The sequence below is a fragment of the Suncus etruscus genome, chromosome 1 (assembly GCF_024139225.1).
Source record: "Suncus etruscus isolate mSunEtr1 chromosome 1, mSunEtr1.pri.cur, whole genome shotgun sequence".
NCBI classification, from domain to species: Eukaryota; Metazoa; Chordata; class Mammalia; order Eulipotyphla; family Soricidae; genus Suncus; species Suncus etruscus.
In genome coordinates this window covers 70799016-70819090 of record NC_064848.1, presented here as the reverse complement: position 1 = coordinate 70819090, position 20075 = coordinate 70799016, and the positions used below count along the sequence as shown (strand labels likewise).

Below are 20075 nucleotides of genomic sequence, written 5' to 3'. Positions count from 1 at the left end.
AAGAGAGAGAGAAAAACGCAGAATGGTCTCACACATTTATGGGTTTTAAGAAAAATGAAAGACATTCTTGCAATAATAACTTTCAGACACAAAAGAGAAAAGAGCTGGAAGTTCCAGCTCACCTCAGGAAGCTCATCACAAAGAGTGATGAGTTTAGTTGGATAAATAACTACATTTTGAACTGTCCTAAAAATGAGAATGTATGAGGGAAATTGAGAACCTGTTTAGAGTACAGGCGGGGGTCGGGTGGGGAGGAGGGAGACTTGGGACATTGGTGATGGGAATGTTGCACTGGTGATGGGTGGTGTTAAGAAAAAAAATATTGTTATTCAATAATGGAATACAATGTATATACAATATATTATTATATACAAAAAAAATGATCAGACTTAAACTCCAAACCTAAAGTCGATGACAACAGAATCAAGATACCCAATCTACAACAAGTTATATCATACCTACTACTAGCAGTCCAGGGGGGCAAAGAGAAGAGGTATGGGATGCATGCTGGGAACAGGGGTGGTAGGAAGACAACACTGAAAAAGGAAAAAAAAAAAAAAGAAAGGAGAGAACTAAATATTCAAGGTAGAGTCAACAACAATGAAATAATGAGACCCAAAATTTAACAATCAAACCTTAAAATGGACCTGTTATGCTGGCAGGGTTGGTGGCATGGAATGGACTTTGGTAACATTGGTGGAGGGAGGTCAAAACTGGTAGTGGAATTAGCCCTGAAACATTACATGTCTGAAACCCAACTATGAAGAACTTATACATCACATGGTCTAGATAATAAACTTAAAAAAATAAAATAGGGGGGCCAGAGTGATAACACAATGGTAGGGCATTTGCCTTACATGCAGCTGACCCAGGACAGACTTGGGTTCAATCCTCAGCATCCCATATGGTCCCCTGAGCCAGAAGCAATTTGTGAGCACAGAGCCAGGAGTAACCCCTAAACAACGCTGGGTGTGGTCCAAAAACCAAAAAAAAAAAAGTAAAATAGGTCAATAAATGAAGAAAATAAAATAATTAAAATTAGTCAATGTTAGAAAAATTAAAATATAGTTGTTTTAGCCATAAAAAAAAAATCAATATTGGACCAGAGTGATAGCACAGTAATAAGGCATTTGCCTTGCAATCAGCCAATTGGGATGAACCGAGCTTCAATCCCTGGTATCCCATATGGTTCACTAAGCCTGGTATGATTTCTGAGCGCAGAGCCAGGAGTAATCCCTGAGCACTGCTGTGTGTGCCCCCCCCCAAAATCAATACTTCCTTTCCCTTTTATGGAGTTTCTCTTAACTTCCTCTACTCAAGAAAGTTATCAAAGGTAAAAGGTACACAGAGACAGAAATGCTGGAAACCCAGGAGAAAAGACCCCATCTACTTGCTCAGGCCAGGGTCTTAACAAATGTTGGCTCTTGGGTGAGATGGAATCCGCAAAGAACAATTTACACATAACAACAAACCTGCCCATCGAGAGTATTATGTTTTATGACATAATGCTCCTAGGTGCTGAAAATGCTCAGCATTTTTGTTAATAGATGATACTTTTTTTTGATGGGTTTAGCCCTGGTGGAAGTTAGTGTCAAAAAAGTATATTACAGGGCCAGAGTGATAGATAGTTCAGCAGTAGAGCGTTTGCCTTGCAGGCAGCCGAGCCGGGACAGACCTGGGTTTGATTCCTGGCATCCCATATGTCCTCAAGTCTGTCAGGAGTGATTTCTGAGTGCAGAGCCAGGAGTAACCCCTGAGTGATGCCGGATGTGGCCCAAAACACCAAAAAACAAAAACAAAAACAAAAAACTATCTTATTTTTTTCTTGGGACAAATGCCTAATTCTAATGCTTTAGAATCATGAAAACACAAATGTGCAGAAGGAATGCTCCCTCTCCCACTCCTGACCTTTTGCCTTTCAGCATCCTCCTTGAAGAGAGCCTTTTCTAGAGTAAAAACATTAATGACTTTTATTTATTTAATGAATATTTTAGAGTGCCAACAATATGCCAGACTCTTTTTTTAGACACTTGAGGACAGCTAGCAAGCAAATAGAGGAAGTCATCTAAATTTATTTATAGTGCAAGCCTATTTTTGAACCAATGAAAACAGCCATTTCTCAGTTTCTTGTGTATCATTCCAGAATTAAGCTGTGTACACGTTGATTGAGCTCATGTTTTTCTTTTCATAGTTCAAGTATCACACAGTGTAGGAGTAACTGTGCACTATTCTCCTTGTGAAGTGTTCAGACACATGGAAGTGCCAGGTATATTTCCCCACAATATTTCCTGCATCAAATCTCATTATCCATTGATTCATGGATTGAATCCCATGCTGAGGAGCTTCTACAATGTTGCCAGTCTTGTGTTATTAGAAATAATACAGTGAAAAAAATCTTACAATTTTTACATTTGAAAAACCTTGCCTTCACTATAAGACAGCCCTGAAATCTCCTCCTTGGCTTTATTAAATTAGGTAAGCAGTTTTCTGTGGGACACAGCCTGTTATACTTTGCCAAGGAACTGCAAAGGCAGCCCAGGCAGATAATTTGCATTAGCTGCCTGAGTAATGAATGGAGTGGTTGGCAAAGTGAGTTTCTGGTAAATGAATTAGCTAGATAATTAAGTCACTGGATTTGATTTTTCTGTGTCTATTTATTACTATTTCCAGTAATAAAACAGGGGCAAAGTATGTCCCCTACATTCCCCCTACTGTCCTTTTCAGAAGAATGGATTTTGGATTCATTTAGAACAGGGGTCTCAAACTTTTTAAACAGGGGGCCAGTTCACTGTCCTTCAGACTGTTGGAGGGCCAGATCATAGTAAAAACAAAAATTATGAACAAATTTCTATGCACACTGCATATATCTTATTTAGAAGTGAAGAAACAAAATGGGAATAAATACAATATGTGGCCCGCGGGCCGTAGTTTGAAGACCCCTGTTTTAGAAGAATAGATTTTGGATTCCTTAACAACCATTGTAGGCTTTGTAAAGCCTCCGGTCAATACAGCATTCAGCCACTTGAGGGCACAATTTACTTATTTTCTAGATTTAAAACCAGATTTACAGTTTTCTTTACTGTTACAAAAGCCCAAGTAGTTGTGATTTGTTGAAGTTTGTGATTTGTTTTCTTCCCTTCTCTCGCCTCTCCTTTTCTTCCCTTCTCCTATTTTTCCTTTCTCCTCTTGAAGCATAGGGCCAAGATAAACAAACAGTATCCCAATGTTCCAAATATAACTGCTGTTATGTTTGGCTTGGGTGTCAAACCAAAGGAGCATGGTAGTACTCAGGGCTTACTTCTGGCTCTGTGCTCAGGGATCACTCCTGGTAGGATTCAGGCAACCCTATGTGGTGCTACGTAGCAAACCCATATCAGCCACATGCAAGGCAAAGGAAAACCCTAGCTGCTGTACTGTTTGTTACTCTAACCCATCTGTTGTTATCTTGTAAAGCATTTTATTCTTTAAACTTTCTGCTTCTTCTTTATTTCATTCAGAAATAACAACCTTAGAAACTGAGCATTTAGGAGAAGATCTAGAGGGAAGGAGCATGCAAAAATATGTCCTGTATTGAAGAAACAGTAAACCTTCTCATTTAGGGGCAAGAGGGCATTGTTCACTGCATATATTTATACACACACCATCCATCTCTCACATAGAACATGGGTGGCAATAGTAAAAGAGTGTTAAGGAAACACTTAAAAATGTATTTTTAAAAAGTGTTTAAAAACACTTAAATAGGGGCCGGCGAGGTGGCGCTAGAGGTAAGGTGTCTGCCTTGCAAGCGCTAGCCAAGGAAGGACCAAGGTTCAATCCCCCAGCATCCCATATGGTACCCCCCAAGCCAGGGGCAATTTCTGAGCGCTTAGCCAGGAGTAACCCCTGCTCATCAAATGGATGTGGCCCGAAAAACCAAAACAAAACAAAACAAAAACAAACAAACAAACAAAACTTAAATAAAAAGAAAAGTCTTTAAAATGGTTCTATGTACATTTGCCACTGAGCTTGTAAGTCTTGTTGCCTCTCTCCAACCAGTCCTTTGAGTCTGCCATATGCCTTACTTTTTCTGTCAGTTAACCACTGTCCTAGAGCATCTGCTCTGTTCATTGAATGGTGGTGAATGCCATGTCTCCATATACATGGTGAGTTTCATGCTTAGTGAAATGAGTCAGAAGGAGAGGGACAGACATAGAATGATTGCACTTATATGGGATATTAAAAAAAAAAGTCTGAGAATGATGCACAAAAACAATAGAAATGAGGACCAGGAAGACCAGCCCATGGATGGTCCACAAAGAGGAGAGGGGAGTGTAGTTGGGACAGAGAAGGGTCCACGATGACAATGATCATTAGAAACGATTACTTTGGACAAGAACTGGGTGCTGAAAGGAAGTGAAATAATATGCATGATTCCCTTTTAGTAACAGTATTGCAAACTGCAGTGCCTAAAAGGAAAGACAGAGGGGGAGAGAGAGAGAGGGAGAGAAAGAGAGAGAGAAAGAGAGCACGAGAGAGAGAGAGAGAGAGAGAGAGAGAGAGAGAGAGAGAGAGAGAGAGAGAGAGGGAAGGAGAAAAGGAGAGAGGGATAGAAATGTCTACCACAGAGGGGGAGGTGGGAAGAAAATGTGGGGAAATTGGTGGCATACACTTGAAGTGTACAGTTGAAGTGTATGGAATGTTGTACCTCAGTTGGCTGAAACTAAAACATCAACAACTTTGTAACTGATGTTGTTTCATAAAAAAAAAAAAATGAAATAGAGCTGGAGCCTGTGTTTGATGACAATGATAATCATGTATAGAAGGAGCCTCCAGAAATGTTTAAAGACTTTCCTTTGATTCCTACACTTTTGTTGTTTATTTTAATTATTATTTAAAATTCATTCTTTGAAGTGGCTTAGGTTGAGACATACTTGAGGGAATTGTGCTCATTTCTTTTGCAGCATCACTGGGGGGGAAAAAGCACAAACAGAAATATCTACTTTTTAGTTTTGTTCATCCTTGAAAACTTCTGACTTTCCTAGGTACAATTATAGATGCTCCAAAGGTTAGCCACAGTTTTCAGCAAGTAGTGGGATACTTTAAAGTTGCCTTATAATGGCTCTTTGTTCATGGGGATTCTGGAGCTCAATGGGTTCCAGGTAGGCCAACCTGAACCAATCAGCAAAAGTCAGAAACCCCTCTGAACTAGAAGGTGCTATGTCAGAGTCAAGGTGCTATGTCAGAAAAACATGGAAGAGGAGTTTCCACAGCACAAATTACAATAGAACTATGAATTGAAGGCCTTAGCTTTATTGTTCATCCATTTTATTAACGTAACATTGTGTTATCACTTATATATGGTTCAAATGTGCATCAAAATCAACATCTGTTTGTATTTACACCTCAAAGTGTACAACTCAAAGACAATACAACTGAAAGACAACATTATAGCTGTGTATACTCATAATGGAAAAGTTCACAATTCAAAGTCTGGTCCCATTCCTTTGTACATATATTCTCAATGTCCCATTTTTCATCTGGTAACCACAGTTTGGCTTGATAGTCTAACAGTTTATCTTTGTCTTATTTAGTCCATTTTGTTTCTTTACATGCCACACACTGGAGTGAGTATTTTCTTTGGTTTATTTCACCTATGCCTACTTTGGCTGTATTTTTGCAAATGTCAAGATTTCTTCGTGTGTGAGTGTGTTTGAGCCACACCCGGTGGTGCTCAGAGGTTATTCTTGGCTCTGTGCTCAGAAATCGCTTCTGAAAGGCTTGGGGGGACCATACAGGATGCCAGGGATCAAATTCGGGTCTGTCCCAGATTGGCCACACGTGCAATGCAGATTCCCTTCTACGGTGCTATCACTCTGGCCCGAAGATTTCTTCTTTTTAAAAAAAAAAAAATAACAATAATGATGGGACTAGAGATAAGGTACAGCAGAAAGGGCACTTGTCTTACAAGCAGTCAATGTGTCTTTCATTCTCAACCTCCCATATAGTACCCAGAGCACTGCCGAGAGATTCCTTAGTGTAGAGCCAGGAGTGATCCCTGAACATCACCAGGTGCTGTCCAGAAACCAGTAATAAAATACTATAAAGTAACAGTTACCTGTTGTATATTTATACCACATCTTTATCCAGTTATCCATGGGAAGAATTGAGGTTATAATAGTGTAATAAAATAATCTTTACTAATGGTTTTCAGTTGCTGGTCCAAAAATCCTACACAAACTTGATCTGCAGGTGTAAAAAAGGTGAAAAAAATGACTGCTTTAGACAACTGGCTAAAAAAAAATAGGATGTAATGTATCCTTTTTTTTTTTTTTTTTTTTTTTTTTTTGGTGTTTGGCCCACATCTGGTGATGCACAGGGGTTACTCCTGGTATGCACTCAGAAATCGCTTCTGGCCTGGGGGGCTATACGAGTCGACGGGGATCAAACCAAGGTCCATTCTGGGTCACCCTCGTGCAAGGCAAATGCACTACCGCTGTATTACTGTTCCAGCTCTCAGAATGTCATGTATCTTTTAGAATGGAAAATGAACCTCATGTATCCATTGGGCTAAATACTGGGCTAAAAAATGTCCCCAAATGAGCCAGTTCCACCTCATTTGTTTTATGTTCTTGATTTGATAATATTTAAAATGTAATCTGAGACCTGTGTAATGGAGCAGAAGCATAAATATTAAGATTTTATAAGGATAAAATCATAGAAATTCATCTTAATGGTTTGTTTGAATAATTCTTAAGTGATTTCCATGCCCAAGCTAATAACTATACATTTAGCAATAAGAGCATCTCAAAGCCCATTTCAAATATCTACTTAGAATTATAGCTTTAAAACTGAGCCTGTGGTTCCTGTTCCTATTGCATTGACTCATATATATGATGGGATAACGGCGTAGGGTTCTCTCCTCTTGGAATTCAAAAGCAACGTGACAGCTACCTCTGTTCCCATCTCTTCTTCCATTGATTCACAGCAGAGAACAGCCCAGTTTCTTTGATACCACATGGTTCCTGCTCCCCTGACCCCAACTGTAGGAAATAGCCATCTCCTCCTCCTCTCTTCACCCTACCCCCACCCCTGCTAAATACAAAGCCAGGAGAAACCCCTGAGCACTGCCATGTGTGGTGTCCCCCCCAAAGAAAATAAAAAAGGAGAGTCAGAAACTTTATAATCTGTTCCCTTCCCCGGCTCAGGATTGGATGATTTTCTTTACCTAACAATATTCTGTTCCTTCCTTCACAACATACACACACATACATATATGCGCACGCGCGCGCATACAGAAACACACACACATACACACACACACACACACACACACACACACACACGTTTTCTGAGTTTACCCATTGATTAATTCCAAGTTTGAAGTTCTGTTCATTCACTCTTTCTACATCCTCAGTTTTCACATTTCCTAGTTACATTTTTTAACTTCATGTTTATTGAGCTGAACACTGCTGATGTACACACACCCCAGGATCAGATGTTGCATTAATACTTTATAATATCATGAGATACTTAGTACTAGTGAGAGTAAGAATACAAATTATTTCCTTGGACAGAGTTTTCTTATCCTAACCAGAAGCCCTTGAGAGACAGCTACTTGCTTTCTATAAAGCAAGGAAAAACATCATCTCGTTGGCTTGTACTTACCTTATGAATAAGTAAAACGATAATATTTAGGTTTCCTCACCCTTTATCCCAAACTAAAACTGAAATTTCATTTCACCTGACCATAAAAAACTACCTTAGTGGGCAAAAATGGCAAAAAGAACCACCAGAAAGGGGACCCATAGAGCCCAAAAGGGGCACTTCTGGTGGCAGGAGGAGAAAAAGATGCAGAGACCAGAGAGAGCCAGGAAAGGGTGTCTCAGTTTTCTTATCAGCAAAACAGGAAACCTCTGTGATACTTGAGAAAGTATCACATGTAAATCTTTGTGAAATCTAAAATGCTCTACAATTAGGCTATTTTCCTTTTCCTTTTGTTGGGGGGGACACACTCAGCAATGTTCAGGGGTTGATTGCTACTGGCTCTGCACTCAGGAATTGTTCCTGGAAGTGCTAAGGATATGTGGGAGGGGGGGGGGCATGTTGTATGGCAGGGTTCCAGCCCATGTTGGCTGTGTACAAGGCAAACACCCTACCTGCTGTACTGTTCACCAAAACTGTTTCTATCATGTATACTCTGAGCTCCTCCTCACTTCTCCCCCTCAATTGATTGTAAACTCAACTGTATGTAGCAGAGATTCACATTATTTTTCCCTTTGCATGATAAAATTGTTTTGCTTTTGGTGGGGCTCACTCAGGAAATGCTCTTGGTATTGGCATATAGAACGGATATGCCTAGTAACTGATTATTTGAGGGGGAAAGTGGCCATCTTGGGGGGGGGTCAGTGGCACTCTAGATTTTTCTAGAATTTGGATATGCTGATTATCTCCTCCTTTGTAAGGTTCCACTCCTGACTCTAAGGCTCTATTTCTGCCTGATTAAACTTTAAGTAGTTCCCAGGAAAAACATCAGTCTCATGTGAACATCTTTGGGGCTTTTGGGGGGAGGAGTTGGTTTTGAGGCCACACCCATTGACACTCAGAAATCTGGCTTTCCCTCAGAAATCACTTTTGGCAGGCTGGGGGACAATATGGGATGCCTTGGATTGAACCCAAGTCCGTCCCAGGTCAACCGTGTACAAGGCAAACGCCCTACCTGCTATGTTATTGCTCCAGCCCCTAATATGAACATCTTGCTTTGATTTCCTCATGGGGAATTAAATGAGATATGGAGAAATCGTTGTTTTGGCTTCGTCCATTCTCACTAGTGTGAGATGGATATTATTGTTTGGAATTGTATTTCCCTAAAAATCAATGGTGAATATTTTCTATGTGCCTGTTGGCTATCCATCTGTATGTAGGTTTTTTTTGGAGAAATATTAGTTCACCTTTTCTTCCTATTGTTAATAAGTTTGAGATTTTCTTTTGTTACTGAGTTTCATGAAATCTTTATGTATCTTACATTATGTATTTATGTATCTTATATTAGCCCTTTGTCAAATATATGTATGACCTGCCTACTACTGGCTATACTTGGAAGGTTTGCACAGTGCTTTATGATAGTAGGGTCATTTGCTTTTAGCACTCAGAAGTGAAATGGGAGGAGCTAAGTCTGTTTCCTTAGACTTAAGCAAATATCTGCCAGCCTTTAGCTAAACTATTAGCTTGACATTCACCTTGAAATTTGCCCTCAGGGTCTGTTATTACAGACAAGAATTCCAGTATTAGTATCCTATTTATCAGCAAGATTACTGGAGGTCACCAAGATGTCCCTTACTGTCTTGTCTTGTGACTTTGAAAGATTTCCAAATCATTCACATTAACCTGTTTCCAGCAAAGGAAAGAAACTGGTCCTGTGAAGGTGTGATTGTGACTAAGTGGATCATTGTTTGATGGCAGAATCACTAGATTCTGCAAGTTTACCTCTATCTTACAAGATGAGTTGTCATTATTGGTCATGGCAATTTACACAGGAAGGTTTGCTGACTAAGTAGAAAGAATTTGAAATTCCCAAACAATTAGTTATCAAGAAAAGCCTTCCAAAGTGACTATGAAAGAAATTCTTTCCTTTTTTACTATTTTAATGGAATCATCATTAGATAGGCAATTATAATTGTTGATGATTGAATTTCAGTCATACAGTATTCCAATACCCATCCCTTCACCAGTATCCACATTCTGCTACCAATGTCCTCAGTTTCCCACCCACTCAGTCTCATGAAAGAAATTCTTAATGAGTATCTAGTGTCTGCTTTGTGCTATGATACTACAAATTGAAGGAAACCTCTTTTTCCACTCAGACACTGGTACTGCAGTTACCAACTACAGTTAGCTTTCAAAATTATTGTACCATAAGGTGTAATTCTCTAATAAGTAATTATTTTGCCATGATGAGTAATTCCTGGTTTGACTATAGGATAATCTGGTTAAAAAAAATTATTAGATAGGGTCCAGAAAGATAGTACTGGGGTAGAACAGTTGCTTCACATGTAGCTACAGCAGCCACAACCCTGGTTCAATTCCCCCATATGGCATTGCATATGGATCCTGACTACTACCTGGGGTCACTGCTAGGCATAAAGTCAAGAACAGCTCTTGAGCACTGAAAGTTTGGCCCAAAAGCCAAAAAACAAACAAAAAAAAATTGGATAACATAATTCTTTATATTTTTTTATCTAATATGAAGGTTTTGATTTATCACATGCCAAATACATGAGTATGTTTATCAGTTTGTTAATAATCACTCCCATCTGGTTTAGGTGCTATGGGTTACAGGTACCTACAGATCTTCCCTCCCATGGACAAAATAAGTGTTTTCTTATAGTCATTTCTTTCTTTTACTTTTTGAGGGGAAGAAGCTCAGAGTGCTAAAGTTCTAACCCTGAGCCTCACACATGTAAGTTAGACCCCTGGTCCTTCTATTTATGCATACTTATTTGCCTATTTTTTGGCGTAGGGGATATATTCAACTGTGCTCAGGGATCACTTCTGATGGAACTTGAGGAACCATATGTGATACTAGGTATTGAACCATAGTCAGTTGCATGCAAAACGAGTACCTTACCACCTGTACTATCCTGCCCTTTTCATGCATATTTAAAAATACTATTCTGCATGCTTGTCAATAAGAAATATGGTGGTCCTTTGGAAATGTAAATTCTTCAAGTCATCTAAATTCCTTTGGTGTCCATTATTATGAAAGTGCTTTTGGATTAATTGTTCTTGACATTTCCTTGTAACTGGATAGTCTGTTAAGTGCCACACAGGACACAGAATGTCCACAGTGATGGTGTTTTGCACAGTGTCAGCAATTGCACAGTGTCTAATGGGAGTAATTGCGAATCTAATGATGGTATTGGGGGACAGGTAGGTAATGGCCTGTCTTGGGTGTAGGAGAGGTGTGTGGTGATAACTAATTTTCTAACTTGCTTATCCTGTCTGGCTGGACTAGTTCTGTCATGATTTATATAGATATGTAGCCTCTTTCATCCAGCAACTTCAAAGCACTTTTACAAAACCTGGCTCATTATTTCCTCAAGCCCAACATAGAGAGAGGTCAATTAGTATCTTTGTAATTAATTCCAAAATGCAGAAACTGAACTATACAGAACTTTAGAAGATTCTTCTAAAAGTATACTGCATTGCAAATAGGCAAGATATGCAAGAGGTTTAGTACCACTTTTTAAATGAAAAATGGAGAAATAATTTAGATTTTTTTATTCCCGTCCTAATTAATTTTGGAAATAAATATAACTAATGGCACCTTAATAATAATGAATGTCATATAGCCATTATCAAATTAAGAGTGAAATGGAGTACTATATTGCTGTTATCTTATTTCTTGTACTTTTCTGTAATGCTCAACTATCTAAGATATGGATCACATTATTATTTTTTAGCTTTTTTTTTAAAATATAATTTTTATTTTGATCATAGTGGCTTACATATTGTTGACAATAATATTTTAGTTACATATTTACATAAAATCAGGGGGGATTCCTATCACCAAATTGTCCTCCCTACACCTCCCTTTTTGTCCTACCTCCCATATCCTCTTCCCTCACCCCCAGGGTTGCTAGAATATGTGGTCTCCGCTGTATCTAGCCTACTACTTAGTAGTCTTGCATCTGTTCGGTCCTGGTGCCTCCCTTATTTCCCCCTCTAACTGGGGGGCAGGACTAGCTAGTTCAAGTTACGTGGTTTTGTTTGAAGGAGAGAAAAGTAATAAACTGGGGTAAAAGTCTAATACGCCGAAAATAAGCGGAATTCTTCTAGAGGCTCTCATCATCGGTTTGAGAGACGAAGGAGAGAAAAAAGGTGAAACATTCCACCAGTACAAAAAGAAGTGTCAAATATCCAGTGAGGATTCAAAAAAAAAAAAAAAAAAAAACAGAAACAAAAAAAGAAAACACAAAACAAAACAAAAAAAAACACAAAACAACAACAACAACAAAAAATGCCATGGTCTTGATATAAGAAACATGGCATAGCATATAAAGAAAGAACAGAAAGGAAGAGAAAGAATGAGTATAACTGGGAACAACAACTTCAATAATCACACCCAAACAGAGAAATTGACCAAAAATAGATAGGTAAATAAAAATAATAATAATAAATGAAGATAAAATAATATATAAAAAAAATAAACAATGTTATGTGCTTTTTGTTTTTTCCCTCCTGCCCTGGCACAGTAAATATTGGGGTCATTCGAAAAGGAATTCAGTTGGCCTAAGAGATATGGGGTTTCTCCGCCCTTGGAGTGTATTGTCATGGGATCAACTATAGACTCTGTTCAGGATCATTTACTCTCCCGGTGGTGCTTTTGTGGTGTTTGGACGACCTCTGCTCTGTCCTAGGTGGATCACATTATTTTTATAGTCATATATTGCTTTCATGGTATTTATAGTTGAAAGATTATATGAACATGAGTGTGATATCAAGAGGTAGTATGGATGAAATCCATTAAGTTAGATAATAAGAAAGCCAAAAAGATATTACAGTGGGTAGGGTGCTTACCTTGAAAGTGACCAACCATGGTTTAATCCCTGGCATCCCACATGGTCCTCCAAGTCCCATCAGGAGAGATCCCTGAGCATGGAGTCAGGTGTAAGTTCTGCATGCTACTGGACTTGTAACAATAAAATAAAAAATAAAGCAGATGATAGGGGCCTGGAAAGATAGCACAACGATTAAGAAGTATGCCTTGCATCGGTCAACTCAAGTTTGAACCCCAGCACCACATATGGGCCCCAAAACTCATGAGGAGTGATCCCTAAGCTTAGAACCCAGAATAAGTCCTGAGAAACACTGGGTGTAACTCAGTGTCCCCATGACCCCCCAGAAAGGATGAAAATACTCTGAGTCTAGGATATATGAGCTGAAACTCAGGGCTGGAGAAGGGATTGACATTTTGATCAAAGTGTTCTATTTTGAGCAGAGGAACTATAGGTACAAAAGCCTAAAGGTGGAACTGAACTGGAGCTAACACAAACTGCTAGGTAAAAGTTAGCTGGTGGGGGACAAGAGCCTTACTACAGCCTGTAGGGCATTTGCCATGCATGCAGCTGACCCATGTTCAATCCCCAGCATCCCATAGGGTCTCCTGAGCCCCCTAAACTGTTATCCTTGAGTGCAGAGCCAGGACTAAGTATTGAGTACCATGGGGTATGAACCAAAAACAAAGGCAAGAAAAAGTTAGCTGGTATGTAGGAGAGGAGAGGGAATAACCAAGAGGTAGCAGAGGGGAAATCTTTACCTCTCAGCGTCATAATTATTACACTTGCATTTTATGATTTTTACATTTGTGACCTCTTCCAAAAGCAGCTAGGGAGCCACTGATTCTGTCTGACTTGAGGATGGGGTCTCTCAGCTGATAGCAGGATCCAGTGATGCAAGGTTATTTGGTGGTGGGTGTGGTGTGATGACATTGGGACATACCAACTTTGGCACTCTCATTACCTAAGTATAATTATACCTCAGTAGATTGATATTTTTAAACTATAGACTTGTGTAAGGTCATCCCCACATGCCATATCTTTAACCCCAGGTGAACTAGTCTAAAGCAGTGTCACTGTATGAAATAATCCAGACCAGGCTGAGGGTGAAACACGTGTAGTCTGGCGATCTTCTACCTTGTATCAAGAGTGAGTTTCCTGCCAGAATGGTCGTTTTTATTGAGTACAAAGATCATCCCCTGGTGGGGCAGAAAGGACAGAGTAAGGACAGATAGATCTGGTTATCCTGAGCCAGTTCTGCCCAGGTTTACATGTAAGACAGTCTCTGTTTTGGGTAAAACAAAGTTGTAAACAAACAGATACAAAAGAACTAGGGATGATCTTTGCTTTGGGTAAAATAAACTGTAATCTAACTAATTTAGAAAGTGCTTCAGAGACTGTCAGGGAGTAGTTTGGAAACCACTCGAACCATTCTCATGGCTGCTTTTGTGGCTGCTTCACACAGTGAACTAACTTTTTTTTTTTTGCAACCTTCATCTTCTCTTGTTTAAACACTGGGACTGCAAACCCAGAATTCTGTGCCAATTCTTTCATTGTGCCATTCCCTGGTGCTTACTCTCTCATAGACATTTGAAGTGCATTCTGACCATCTACTCAATTTAATTTTTTTTTCCATGAAATTGCTATACATTTTTATCTTCCTTTTTCCCTGAATGTGGGCATAGTCTGTGCAGTGTACCATTGACAGCCAATTGTGAGCCTCTTAAAAGAGACCTTATCAGAGGACCAGATAACCAGAAAAAGTCACCCCAAAGTCAAGCAGGGGAGGGGGACCCTATAAGGGCCCCTTGATGCTGTCAGAATAATGATGCCACAGTGCAAAGGGCAGAGTGGCCTTGAGAGGGCACATGATATTAATTCTATTCAACTCTCAGCACTACCAGCCTTGTTTTCAGTGAGCATTCAAGTAGAGACTAAGATGAGGTAAGATGACCTTTGAACTTGCGCTCAGGAAATAATAGTTACCCCATGTCCTTAATCATTCCAGGTATCGCTTTTTTCCCTTCTTGCATACCTGAGAATATTCATTACTGCGCAAGATAATTTCAGACTATGCTCTAACTCGTTTGGGGGAGGTTATTCTGTCTCTGGCTAAGTTTCTTTCAGTGTTTCCCCCAGAATATCAAACTTGTGGACTATGCAATGAAGGAATCGGTCATTTAAAGGAGTTCTGTGGCCAAAACATTGGGGGAAAGGACCAAAATTTCTTCTAAGATTTAAGATGCATATTAAGCTGTTTATCTTGGTTTACTCCCATACTTCCCAACAATATCTTTTCTACCATCTTCTTCCCCACACAGTTGATAATTTACAAAGCACTGGAACAGACTCTCTAAATTCTGTTTCATTACATGGTTTTCAGTGGTAACCAGGCTAGTTGTATTAACCTTAGTTGGGTATCTAGTGTAAAACTAAAGGGTATTTTGTTTTTGTTTTGTTTTGGGTTAATTTTGGGGAGCCACACATGGTGACACTCAGGGATACTCCTGACTATGCGCTCAGAAGTCGCTCCTGGCTTGGGATCAGGTCAGCCGCATGCAAGGTAAATACCCTACCACTGCGCCACAGCTCCAGCCCCATGAGACTATATGGGATAAATATCTTTGTTTTCAACAATGAGCCAGGGTTGGCCACATGCAATGCTTGTGCCTTAATCCCAACATACACTCTCTCTCTTTCTCTCTTTCGCTCTCTTTATTTCTCTTTCTCTCTCTCACACACACACACATTTACAACTACTATTTTCTGACACTATTCTAGTTGCTGTAGATAAGTTGATGACTCTAAGACATCAGCTATAAATATCTGCCCTTGTGGCTTAATGTTTACTGGAATTTACTAGTGAATGCTAGTAATAATACAAATAAAAAGAAAAGATTGAGCCAGAGCAAAAGCACAGTGGTAGGGCATTTGCTTTGCATGTGGCCAGCCCAGGACAGACTCGGGTTCAATCCCTGGTATCCCATATTGCCAGGAGCAATTTCTGATTGCAGAGCCAGAAGTAACCCCTAAGCACCACCAGGTATGCCCCCAAAACAAAACAAAAGATTTATACAATTATAGTAATCTAGGGCCAGAGCAGTGGTAATAGTGGTAGGACACCTACCTTGCACGTGCTAACCTAGGATGGACCACGATTTGATCCCCAGCATCCTATATGGTCCCCCAGGCAGGAGAAATTTCTGAGTGCATAGCCAGGAGTAACCTCTGAGCATCACCAGGTGTGGCCCAAAAACAAAAAAAAATTATAGTAATCTAGTCTCTTTTGACCTATAACTATTGAATTACATATTATGTATTATATTATAATGTATACGATATATGGTATATTTTATATATTATGCATACTTCTGTTGTGTTATTAGTAGTAGCTAGTTAGAGATGGAGATTTGAACCATCATAATATCAGAAAAGAAAGCTAAATACTAAAATACATGTCATTTAGAAGTGAAAATTACTACCTAAGTATAGCAAAAGAAAAAGCAAAAGAGAAGAATTTAGGCCACCATCTGCGGTCATGAGTTTTGTTGAAAATGAACTGAGTATTTTGCTATCTAAATGTTATCTCTTATGTATATTGTTTCCAAGACATCAAGAATTTCTGAGCTGCTGCAGACCTATCTATATACTTAGAACAGAGCAGTGTTGTTGGCTATTGTCAGATGACTGTAGGAAAATAATGACTAAAGGAAAAATCAAGTGACTCAATTCTCAAAAATAAATACTTTTGTTTTGAAAGGAAAGCTCCTTTCAGACTTAATCACCCTGTACGAGCATGTGACAATGTTCACTGGAAAACCTGGCTAAATAAATGCCAAACTTATTCACTGACTCTTCATTTTTTCTCTTCCAGAAACCTTCTCTATGTCTACCCACAGAGGCTGAACTTTGCTAACAAACTAGCATCTGCCCGAAACATTACAATCAAGATCCAGTTTATGTGTGGAGAGGATCCTAACAATGCAATGCCGGTAAAGAGGGAAGGAAACATTGGCCTCAAACCAAGCTTCCCTTGTCAGTTCACCTGGATCAAATCCAGGACTTATCAGTATCTCTGGGTCAATACTGTTCCACATGTGCCGTGGCCTTTGCAGCTAAGCCGGTTTTGGCCATAGGGAACTAGGAACAAGATCATCTAAATAGAACGTCTTTTTCCTAACTTATTGCTTGTAAGCTGTGAAATTTGGATATGATCCAGCCATTTTTAGAAGAGTAGAGAATATAATGAAGTCTTTTTATAGCTCTCAAACATCATAGGAAATAAGAAACCTTCCTCCACTCAAGAGATTTGCAGGGGCCGGAGCCATAGCACAGCGGCAGGGCATTTGTTTTGCACACAGCCAACCTGGAACAGACCCCTATTCGATTCCTGGCATCCCATATGGTTCCCAGAGCTTTCCAGGGGAGACTTTTGAGCACAGAGCTAGGAGTAACACCTGAGTGCCCCCGGATGTGATCCAAAAGCCAAAAGAAAAAAAAAGAGAGAGAGAGAAACAGAAAGAGAGAGAGAGAAAGATTTTTAGATTCTCAATATTTGCTGGTATTTCCTGGATTTGCAGATAGGCAATGTAGTTGTATATCTGGAGATAAATTTAAAGTACCACTCAGACAGGGAACACTCTAGCTCAACATATTAGTCATGGATCTTCATCCTTAAAAGCAGTTTAATCGGGACCAGAGAGATAGCACAGTGGTAGGGTGTTTGCCTTAGATGCAGAAGGACAGTGGTTCGAATCCCAGCATCCCATATGCTCCCCCGAGCCTGCCAGGAGTGATTTCTGAGTGTAGAGCAGGAGTAACCCCTGAGCGCTGCCAGGTGTGACCCAAAAACAAAAACAAAAACAAAAGGCAGTTTAATCAAATAATAAATGTATAATGCAGTGCTTTCTGTGAAACTCAAAAAATGCCAGCACTCATGCGTTATAACCATCAGCTCCCAAATGAGACAGAAAACTGCTCTTATGGTTTTCAAAAGTCAGAGGAGTCAGTTAAGGTACCTTTTAGTTAAAGTGCTTTTTTCGAATATTTTTATTTTTCAGACATATAAGGGTTGTGTTTTTTTGGGGGGGTTTGGTTTTTTTTTTTTTTTTTTTTTGGTTTTTGGTTTTTGGGTCACACCCAGCGGTGCTCAGGGGTTACTCCTGGCTAACTGCTCAGAAATAGCTCCTGGCAGGCGTGGGGGACCATATGGGACACCGGGATTCGAACCAACCACCTTAGGTCCTGGATCAGCTGCTTGCAAGGCAAACGCCGCTGTGCTATCTCTCCGGCCCCATAAGGGTTGTTTTTATAAATCATCCTACCTATTACAAGAATCTTCTTGCAGTGGCATTGTAATTGAATCCTTGAGGAAAACTCTCTTAACTCCCTCAACTCTGTCTGTCTCTATTGGGGGGGTGTTGTTTGTTTGTTGTCGGGCCACACCCAGCAGTGATCAGGGGTTTCTCCTGGTGTTGCCCTCAGAAATCACTCCAGGCAGTCAAATGGGATGCCAGGGATCGAACCCAGGTCAGTTCTGGGTTTGCGAGGTACAAGGCAAATTCCCTACCCTATGTACTATCACTCCAGCTCTCAACTCTATCTCTGGCGCCTTCACTAAGACTCCTTGGAGAGCAGCCAAGGTGCCTAGCCATGCCAAGGGCACTTGTGGGCAAACTTCATCCTGTTCTTGACATGAGTATGACTGTGTATAGTGGAAAAGGCCTTTTATCTTTGCCCCAAAGTGAGTCCACTTGTTAAGTCATGTACCTTTAGAGCTGATGAAGTCCTGGAAGTACTTTTTTCTAAAGAGCAAAAACTGTGGACAGGACAGTGAGGGTCCTTACCATTCTAGCTACTGAGTCTATATCTTTGGGGAAAATATAACCTAAACTAGGGATCTTTCACTGAAGGCAAAACCATTTAACATTCCTTTGCATTATGGACCTTAAGGAAAGTGAGTGGGGAGAGTACTGGGCTTCTGTTTTCATGAACCTGTGGGTCATTATCACTGATACCATCCATTGGAGTCTCAGTTTACCCTTCCTACTCAGCTCTTTTGCATCTGTATAGTTTTTTTACAGTAGAACTTAGCACTCTTGATTTATGAGAGACCAAACAATCCTATTCGGCTGGTGAGAGTTGATTTCATATTTCCAAATATCATTGTTAATTGAGTACTTTCTGCATTCATTAATAGGTCATCTTTGGCAAATCCAATGGGCCTGAATTTCTGCACGAAGTATACACAGCCATTACCTACCATAATAAGTAAGTATATTTCAGAGTTCTAAGCATGTGCTAAGATAATTTATTTATTTCCTAATATTTCTGAATCCCCAAAGTGATTTTTCAAGCAGCTTTTATAGCTCAGGGGCTATCACTTTTTCCAATTTTATGATTTTATATTGGAGACTATTCTGTCACAGTACAACAGGTAAGGTGCTTGCCTTGCACACGGCCAATCCGAGCCCACAAATGGTTCCCTGACCCCTATCAGAAGTGTTCCTTGAGTGCAGATCTAGGAGAAAGCCCTGAGTATACCATCAGGTATAACAACCCCCCACCCCAGAAAAAAAAAACACAACAGCAACAACAACATTAAGAACCTAATCATTTTTAGACTTTACTGAAATTTTAATGATAATGAAGAGGTTTTCTCCTATTAAAGAAATGCTTCCTAACTTACTTTGAGATACTCAAAGGATCCAGAAAAGGAATTCCATCCTTTTTTTTTTTTTTTTACATTAAGTTGTTGTATTTATCCATTGTGTTCTCTTTTCTTCCCACCCCATACAACCAAAAGCCTTATTATGTAAGGGAATGTAATAGCTTGGTCTGTCAACTTAGGAACAGAATGATATCCTTTGAAAAACAACACATCAATGGGGGTGGGAGAGTATAGAGCCAACTATCTGTGACTTAGAGGTTCTAGTCAGAGAAGCTGTCATTCTTACTAAAGGTAAGACCTGTTTTGGAACAGGTCTCCTGACTTCTATGAAGAAGTGAAAATCAAGCTCCCTGCAAAGCTCACAGTCAATCACCACCTCCTGTTCACCTTCTATCATATCAGCTGTCAGCAAAAGCAAGGTGCCTCGGTGGAGAGTCTCCTGGGATATTCTGTGAGTTGTTTTCAACTTGCCGATTCACACAACTGTGATTGGTACAGCCAAGGATCCTGCAGAGATAAACAACTGAAATTCTATTCACTTGATGGGGGGGGGGGTCAGAACTAGCAAAATGTGTCAAAATAGATTATAGTATAACAGAAATGTCTTAATAGCAAATGTTAAATTTTAGGAATAAAAAGTTAGACACTGATAGATATTGAATGAATTCTCATTCTTTTTCTTAAGCCTTTTAAAAAAAAAGCTTTAATTCTTTTGCTTTACTTTTATGTCTGTATCTTTGCATTCATTATAATGACCATCTTTTCCAAATCTTATATCTATGCTTCATTTAATAATACTGATTCTTTTTTAATCCCAAAGAGAAAAAATGTTCTATCTTTAATAAATACAAAAGATAAATAAGCATTGGTAT

The 20075-nt window shown here is 39.5% G+C and overlaps 1 protein-coding gene across 1 annotated transcript in view; it reads left to right on the top strand.

Annotated features, from left to right (window-relative positions):
- The window catches only part of DOCK8 (dedicator of cytokinesis 8), a 192716-nt gene that overhangs the window by 80611 nt on the left and 92030 nt on the right, over positions 1-20075 (top strand). The window contains exons 14-16 of the mRNA XM_049772796.1: positions 16408-16525; positions 18733-18803; positions 19516-19654. Of these exons, the coding sequence (XP_049628753.1) occupies positions 16408-16525; positions 18733-18803; positions 19516-19654 (328 nt within the window). The remainder of the gene's footprint in view (positions 1-16407; positions 16526-18732; positions 18804-19515; positions 19655-20075) is intronic.